Source organism: Sinocyclocheilus grahami, unplaced genomic scaffold (genome assembly GCF_001515645.1).
Source record: "Sinocyclocheilus grahami isolate Dianchi unplaced genomic scaffold, SAMN03320097.WGS_v1.1 scaffold812.1, whole genome shotgun sequence".
Classification (NCBI taxonomy): Eukaryota; Metazoa; Chordata; class Actinopteri; order Cypriniformes; family Cyprinidae; genus Sinocyclocheilus; species Sinocyclocheilus grahami.
Genome location: NW_015505991.1, coordinates 288,653 through 298,046, shown reverse-complemented (window position 1 = coordinate 298,046; position 9,394 = coordinate 288,653). Strand labels below are relative to the sequence as shown.

Here is a 9,394-nt window from a genome sequence, read left to right as displayed (position 1 = left end):
TATATATATATATATGTGTGTGTGTACATGATTTAAAATGGAACACATTAAATATTTAAATAGAAGACATTTACTATACCGAAGCTTCATTGCATTTACTGTTTGGTGCATTTCATCTGCAGTGCCACAGCTACAAGGTTTAAGTTTGTAATATTATTGGCACAGATGGTCCATAAATCACATGGTAGGCTAATGATGAATACATGATGTTGAAATGGTTAGTTTTCAGAGTACTAGCCAACGTGAAAATAAAAAGACAACAACCTGCCATTAAAGATTTGTTTACATTTGCAGTACCATGCAACTTTGTATGTGGTTTAATTTAATGTGTTGGTGCTGCAGAAATTGTTGCATATGGCTATAGGATGGAAATTCAAATTCACCCAGCTATTTTAACCCAGAGATTGTCACTTATTAGACTGGTTAATGTTGAGTATAACCGAGCTCATCTACAAACTAAATGGAAGTTATTGTTGATCCATTTATCACCTTATGAGGGCGCCAGAGAGGTTTAGAACCCCCTTTTTAAAATGAATCCCCAATACGAGACAACTGTCTGATTAAAAGAAACTAATGAATATTAAGTGAGAATAATGTTATTGTGCTGTCAGTTATTTATATATTTATTACAGAGGTCATGAAACACTTGGGATCTTACTGTGTGCTATATGCAAGGTGAAGTATTATGTAGGCTAGATGAATACAAAAATAGAATGCAACATGCAGAATGTCTCAAGCCACTCCTTGCTACCTCTTTTCCATTTATTTGATTTTTGAAGCAAGCAGCAGGACTAAAAGCTCTAGTGGCGAAAGAACAGTCTAGAAAGAATTGTAACTTTATCTGACTGCATCCAAATAACTGCATCTAGAAGTAGCTTTTAATGCACAAATATAGAGACAAATAATGTCAGTAACAAAGACACATGGATTATTCAAATAATTTTATTTTGTACATATTTAACATAAAAACTAAATACAATATAAAATATATATGAAACCATGCCAGCCACCAAATACACCCAAAAGAAAATCCCTGCCATTTCAGCTGGATGTTGTCCAGGAGTCGAGACTTAATATGGCACTGACCTGTTAGAGATCTTCCGTAACGCTCATACAGCCATGCCAGAGATTCCATTAGGAATTACATCAATAATATAAACTTTTTTTAAAGTATGCAGTGTAATCCATCAGTCATTTTAACCTCCACGCATCACCCTACTATTACAGTAAAAGCATTTATAAGGCTACACTGACAGCACAGGAACATTAACTACAGTGACTGCAGCCGTGTTGATAAAGATTATGTAAAGACTTGGAGTCACAACAATCAGGTAAACAGAAATGCTATCTACTTACATTACTGAGGCATTTCCAAGCATTCATGCAACTTTCACTGTTAATGGAGTGCCACCCTGCCACCACCAGGACTATGTTCCTGGAAGCACCATGAGCCTTACTATGAAAAGCTTAAATAACACCACACATGCCCTATATCAAAAGTTAGCAAGAGCCTCTGGTAGCGACTAACAGGTTAAATTTCAGGATCCTGGATTACTGACCCTTTCCTATAGCAGTGAGAAAGCAGACGGCAGCCAGCTTATCAGACCCCATCAGCTTGGACCCTTTGAAAGAACAAATATCTCAGCCACCTGCAACAAGGATCTGTTTGCACAAGCCTGATCAAGGTGGATGAGAAGGGATCTAAAAATGTAGAGCCTCGGATTCAAAGAGCTCAATGTCAAAGTCAAACTGTGTTTGAGGTCATTGGCCAAAACCTTTAAGCAACAGACAGAGAGTGACATGATTGAACAAACCCCACACCCTTATTATTCATGCTTCAATCTCTGAGGTGATTCTAGAAATATAGTTGATCATAATTGGTGGTCTTGGCAGTTCAGGTCACCAATAAGCAACCAGGCTACTTAAAAGAGGCCAGAACTGTCCTGTCTTTCAGTGGCTGTGGTGGACGGTAGTTGTTCTCCATGCGATTTCGGTCCTCTTCTTCCTCTCCATTAAACATCAGCATCCGGAACTTTCCCATCTAAGTCCAAAAAGCATGAAAAACAGCATGTAAGACAGAACCTGGCAAAGTGACAAGCTGCACTGCAGAAGAAATCAACTTTGGTACCAAGTCTTATGTAATAGGCTTGATTCTCCATGCTGTGAATCTCCTGAGCTTTTTCTACTAATAGCTCATCAATCATTTTAATAAGCTGTACAAGATCAAAGTCTTGTGGCCTCATGCCAGACACACTAGGCCACTGTCACAACCATGCCGCCAACATGCCAAACTGCTCATGCTTACATTAATTCAATTTCCCAATACAAAGTCTGAGGGACTAGACAAGAGGCAGAGACCAAATCCACAGCAGTCTTTCAGATGGACATAGACGTATGTATCTGAAATGCAAATCTAGTAATATAACACTTCAAAGCAAAGGATATACCATTCAAAAGTTTGGCGTCAGTAAGAATTTTTAAAACTTAAAAAAAAAAAAAAGTCTCTTATGCTCACCAAAGCTGCATTTATCAAAAATACAGTAAAAAATTAAATAAATATTTTTATATAAACATTTTTATTATTATTTAATTTATTTTTCAAATGTAGTTTACTCCTGTGATGGCAAAGCTGATTTTTCAGTAGCCATTACTTCTGTCTTCAGTGTCACATGATGTTTGTAGTGCTTAATATTTTTGTGGAAACTGTGATATATATATTTTTTTTTTTTTGTTACATTATAAATGTATTTGCTGTCACCTGTCAGTTTAATGCATCTTTGCTGATTAAAACCTGGTAAATAATTTCTGTAGTGTATATTGCACAAATCTGGGGCTAAAATTACCTCTATAATGTGTTGAATCCACTGTAGGATTTCAGCTCTGTTTAATGTTGGCAAGATGTGCAAATTTTTTTTCTGAATGAAACGTAAACTCTGAGTTGAACCCCTTTCATTACAAAAGGATTATTTCACACAAGGATTCTTTGCTCACTCAATCAGACACTTTTAAACACCTAGACATACACATATATACAGTATATATACACACACACAAACACACACACAATATATAATCATTTACTAATGCAAAATCAGTTACAGAAATCAGACATGCAATCATGTCAGCAGATGAAATCATTTCTGACCAGATTCACTGTCACCCCCAGCATTCTGGGATACTGTGGATTATCCCTAATTTACATCACTACCAATGATTTACCAATGCTTCCCACATCCATCTCCCTCCACAACCATTCATTTTCATAAACCGACATCTGTCAATAGACCAGATGATGGTCATGGCAAACACTAGCAATACAGTTTATAAATAAGGCTAATAAAGTTAAAGAAAACCTCAATCACAAAAGCAACCCACCTGCTTATCTGACACATACATAGGTTCTTTCAGCACAATCCATGTAACACTCTCATACAGTGGAGGAGTTGTGAGAGAGCCTGGGTATGTCCAGTACTCCAGACTGTTCGGCAAGAGGCACTTTGGGTTAAAGCCCTTAAAATCAGCAACACTTCCCTACAAGAGATAAAAATAATAATAAAAACTAGCATAAAATTATTGGACTGTAATACAGAGCTTTGGGAAATAAAGATGCTCTGAACTGGGCTGTATCCACAATATACTGAAGAAGACACATGCCACAATATTTTGATTAGTGGTTGACTAATAGGCCTATGTTTTTTTCAGTGGCCAATTCTCAATATATTACATTCAGTTTTCTACACTACCGGATATTTGGTTAGGGTCTTTGCATAAATTCAACTAAAATGTCAAACACGTAAGTATAATTGAAGAAAATGAATACAATTAAATTATTTGATTCATTTAGAAATGCATAGATAAGGTTAATTCAGGTGAATAACCAGATAATTCAGGAAAGTCAAATATTCTAAATACAAAACCACTAATCTGTGGTATAGTGTCATAGACACTTTGACCAAAAAACAAAAAAAACTTAGAGGTGCTCATTTGAATCCTTAGAACCTGATTAACATATTTCAAGATGAATATTTCCAAATGAAATCACATGCAAAGAGGCATCTGGGTGTTTCCAAATTCATTCAGATGCAAAAGGGACTAAAGTGCCATATCCATTTGGCAAGCTACATGAAGACTTCTCTCAAAAATAGTATAAATACATTTGTATCCTCCCAATTTTTCATAAATTAAACTACATAAATACACATACCTTGAATTTAACCATATACAAGGAATCTGTTATCTGATGAAGAGCACTGTGCTCATCACCTATCTGAAACAAAAAATAAAAAACATTATTAGAATAGGTATAATATGCATTTTACTGTAAATATTTATATCTTTCTGTACTTGATTTTTGTAATATTAAAAAGTGTTATTTTATGGATCTGTTTATTTATTTATTTATTCTTATCCCAAATTGAATAATGTGACTGATTCTAATACAAAACCACGTGCTCTTGAACTAATGCTACATTACAGGTGCATCTCAATAAATTAGAATGTTGTGGAAAAGTTCATTTATTTCAGTAATTTAACTTAAATTGTGAAACTTATGTATTAAATAAATTCAATGCACACAGACTGAAGTAGTTTAAGTCTTTGGTTCTTTTAATTGTGATGATTTAACAAAAACCCACCAATTCACTATCTCAACAAATTAGAAGATGTTGACATGCCAATCAGCTAATCAACTCAAAACACCTGCAAAGGTTTCCTGAGCCTTCAAAATGGTCTCTCAGTTTGCTTCACTAGGCTACAAGTGAATTGGTGGGTTTTTGTTAAAGGTGAGCCAAAATCATCACAATTAAAAGTAAATTGAATTACTGAAATAAATTAACTTTTCCATGACATTCTAATTTATTGAGATGCACCTGTATTTTGCTATTTGTCTTAATAGGAATAGTTTGCCAAAAAATAATTTAAAAATGCTGAAAATGTACACATAATCAGGCCATCCAAGATGAGTTTGTGTGTTCATCTGTACAGATTGTGAGAAATGTAGCATTACATTACTAGCTCAGCAATGGTAAAACATCAAAATAATCCACAATATGTTTCTTCTAAAATACATATTTTTTGCTTCACAAAACATTAATTGGACTGGAGTCATGTGGATTACTTGTGGATTATTTTGATGTTTTTATCAGCTGTCATTCTGACGGCACCCATTCACTTCAGAGTATCCATTGGTAAGCAAGTGATGTAATGCTAAATTTCTCCTAATCTGTTATGATGAAGAAACAATGCACATCTTGGATGGCCTGAGGGTGAGTACATTTTCAGCAAATTTTCATTTTTGTGTTTGGTTCATTTTTGGGAGTGCTGATTCCCACTAAGACTAACTTCCAGAAAGATGCCAAGGACAGCCAGGCCATCAGGTGCTGCTGCTGCCTCACCAAAGGACTTGTACTTTATGGCATTCCAATGAACCAGATGAAGCTGGAGAGAGACGAGAGACAGAGTTCAGGCCAAAAGACTGTGATAACGAAGTCTGTGTAAACAAATATAATATACAGTATATAGGCTACACAGAGCAGACAGAAAGTCCCTGTTCTGCCCCCTCACCTCAGAAGCGTAGGTTTTCCCACCAACCGTATGCTCAGAGCCACTGCAACCCTTGCATCCCCAGTGGAAGTGAAACTGTTTAAGCCTGTACATGTTTTCCAGAGGACCTCCCCGGATCACTGCCAAAAGGAAAGAGCAGTTTAAGGGGCCATTCACATCGAATGTGTTTTGCATTAAAAAAAAAAGAGCAGGAATGAAAAACAAGTGCAAGGTGTAGAGACACAAGCTTCTTTTAACTTGAGTGCCATGTTTTAGAATGCTGCGTCATGCGTGAGAAACTGCAAAAGATTCGAGACACGAATGCAACAGTAAAACACATCTGCCTAGCATGTTTACACAGAAAAAACAATGGAAAAACATGTGCAAAGGAATGCAAAAACACGTTCTGTGTGAATGCCCCCTGACTTGCATGTACAGTAAAGTGAATATCGCCTTTTTTTTTAAAGAATCACTCAAAGTGCAATGAAGAGTGAAGAAAAAGAGTCTCTGAAATAGGTGCTTGGTGTTTTGCATACCTAATATGTCTAACCACTATAGTTCAGTTCACTGAGTCAGAGCAGAAAGTAAAAAAAAAAAATCTGTCTTCCGACTGGAGCCACGAGTCTGTCTCCAGCCTCTCTTTACTGTATATACACCTCTCATTTTCTTGCTTATTGCCTAGATCTCTTTCTCACAGACAGGGATGTTTTATAAGGGAAACTTTAAAAACTCAACAATTTCACAATGACAACTTAAGCATCCGTCTGCTTCCCAAACCTTTACAGTGGACCTGTTACACAAAATTCACTTACATATTGTTTTTGAACATAATAATGTGTCCACAGTGTTTGTACACAACCACCTAGGGATGGGTATCGTTAAGGTTTTAACGGTATTACTACTCTTACCAATACTGCTTATCGATTTGGTACTTTAACGGTATTCTTATCGGTACTTTTTGTTTTATATACAGTATATATATATATATATATATACTATATATCAGTATATATGACAAATTAAGAGCTGAATTAACATTGATTTATATTCTGAAATGTAAAATAAATATTTAATTAAATGAATATAAAACATCAATTTGTAAATGCACCAGTGTGCAGGCATTTTTAGTGTTTTATACATAAGATAAGATACAGTAAGAACATGAACAAAGAAACAAAGTAAAACAAACTGACAAATATAATCAAACAAATATACAAATTATATGAAATAAACAGTGTTTTAATTCTTCCATGAAGTTCTACTAATATTACTGTACAGGTATGTAATAGCCTACAAAATAAATCTAAAAGTAATCAAATGTAAATGAACACTGCATAGTTTTCAGTGTATGTATTTATAGATTAATGCTTATTAAAGCTATAACGTTATTCAGAGTGATTTTCTCTTTACATTTTGATGGCCCAAGCGCCAGTCTGTCACTTTAAGACAATATATTGACACACATTGGATTTTCTCCCAACTGTTCTCCTCCACTTAAGACATAAACTGTGTTAAAGTAAATACTCTCCAAGCCGGCCATTTTGACATTTTTGTGTGTATTTGATTGTTTGGACATTCCCCAGAAGCTGTATGCATGTGTGTTTTCTTAATTTCTCCAGTACCGATAGCGGAACCGTTAACATCAGAGCTTATCGATACTCCGGTCTTTCATAATTTAGCCCCGGGACCGATTAAATATCGGGTTTCGGTACCCATCCCTACAACCACCCTACTGTGGTAGTAATCCATCCACTGTTTGTTATTTTTATCCATAAATCAGAAACAGTGTCTCGAAATGAGCCATTCAGGAATGTACTCCAAAAGTGACGTCACACTGGAACAGGCCCCACTCACAACTGGCAACAGATCTGTGCCCTATTAGCTTAGATCCCGCCCTGAGTGAGCTGTACACGGTCCACCATGTTTATCTCCTCGCCAGAGCATTTAACAGCAGCATTCAAGAAACGTGTTCTTATTGAAGCAACTAAAGTTATTCAGTCAAGAGCAGTGAGTGATTTTCTATTTTTTTCTTTTGGTATATCATATCATATTAACAGCAGCAGTAGGTACTGTATATTATACTGCTGTCACTTGAATACACACATCTAATATACACATGCGATTTCTTTCCCAGCTGTTTATGTTCACAGACATAACCGACTGTGCTTATGCGAACTTTGTGTTTTTGACATAACCTTGTGTGTATTTGAGAGTGTAAGCAGAATAAGATGTAAAGGTGAACTTAGTTTAGCACTCACGCGACGTGCCCTCTGACAGCCAGCTTTCTGTGAGCGTGCTTCTGGTGTGTGTGCTCAGAAAACCATATATCAGAAGTTTAAACTGATATGGTTTTAAAACACATGCAAATAATAAACTTTCATGATGATGAAGAACTGCAATGTCAAATGAGAGTGACAGCGATAGATCTTTGATAATCAAAACCAAATAGATGTTTTGATTGTTGTTGCCTGGCCGAGGCACTCGCTGTAAAGGCACAGCGCTGTTCTGGAAAGGGGGCGGGGAAAAGCTGCTCATTTGCATTAGCTCATTGAAGATACATGCACAAAAACAGCAAGTTTTTGCTTCAACTCAAAAATGGCATTTACAGCTTGGAATAATACATTATCTGTGGGTATTTTGAGCTGAAACTTCCCAGACACATTCTGGGGACACCTGATACTTATATTACATCTTGTAAAAAGGGGCATAATAGATCCCCTTTAAGAGGGCTGAGAAACCACAAATTATCTTTCCTTTTAACGACTGCAGAATGAAAAGAGTTATTATTTTTTATGTGAGCAATTTCATTACATTCCAGAGCTCAAGTGGTGAGGTGAGATGAGAACTGAACTGACAGGGCCATTTGTGCAGATAAAGCTGAATTTTTCAGTTCTTTCTTTGTTTGCTGTGGATCAGTTTCAGTTTTCATTTTAGCAGTCATTTAAAGTTTTTAGTCATTTTAGTCCTTCAACTTAAACCTTAGTTTTCATTTAAGGCCTCAATTTCATTACATTCCAGAGCTCAAGTGGTGAGGTGAGATGAGAACTGAACTGACAGGGCCATTTGTGCAGATAAAGCTGAATTTTTCAGTTCTTTCTTTGTTTGCTGTGGATCAGTTTCAGTTTTCATTTTAGCAGTCATTTAAAGTTTTTAGTCATTTTAGTCCTTCAACTTAAACCTTAGTTTTCATTTAAGGCCTTTTTTTATCTAATTATTACGTTTTTAATCTAATATTTATATTTATCTAAATTCAGCTTCAATTACCAAAAACTATTTTATACATTCAAATAATCTCACAGTGTTGGCGCACAACATGAGAGCTGAGAGTAAGATGCAGAAACTTGTTGTGTGTAAAAACTCGAATATGAAAAAAAAGAACTAAAAGTTGCCAGCTCAAAGTTGTGTTCTCCAAACATCAGGAGACCAATCAACCAACCATGACAGTAACATTTTAAAGTAGTAATAATGTTGTCACCAATACCAACCTGATCTCTCATCTGAGTCAATGAACTCCACTACCACAGAATGGCCATTGTTTGATATGCTGACAGAGGTACAGTTGTTGTAAGACAGCGAGATAGGAGACAGTCTGGCATCAAATACAGCTTCTGCAGGGACTATATCAATAGGTGATTGGCGGTTACCCTCGGCAATGGGATAGTCTTTGTACCATTCTGATGGACCTAGAAAAACAATATTAACCAGCTAGACATTAATGAATGTAAATCTTTTTCCAAGTTAATTTTAAGGATACAGACATGTAACTTACTGTATTGTAATTTACTGTATCTAATGTAGTTATCTACATTACATTAGATTGTGTGTGTGTGTGTTTGTGACATATGAGGACACA

The 9,394-nt window shown here is 35.8% G+C and overlaps 1 protein-coding gene across 1 annotated transcript in view; it reads right to left on the bottom strand.

The window, feature by feature from the left end:
- Positions 1-1,006: 1,006 nt before the first annotated feature.
- The window catches only part of LOC107562219 (carbonic anhydrase 7-like), a 16,266-nt gene continuing 7,878 nt past the window's right edge, over positions 1,007-9,394 (bottom strand). The window contains exons 3-7 of the mRNA XM_016246825.1: positions 5,563-5,681; positions 5,341-5,436; positions 4,205-4,267; positions 3,376-3,531; positions 1,007-2,041 (exon numbers count right to left, since the gene is read on the bottom strand). Coding sequence (XP_016102311.1) covers positions 1,919-2,041; positions 3,376-3,531; positions 4,205-4,267; positions 5,341-5,436; positions 5,563-5,681 — 557 coding nt within the window. The 3' untranslated portion in view covers positions 1,007-1,918. The remainder of the gene's footprint in view (positions 2,042-3,375; positions 3,532-4,204; positions 4,268-5,340; positions 5,437-5,562; positions 5,682-9,394) is intronic.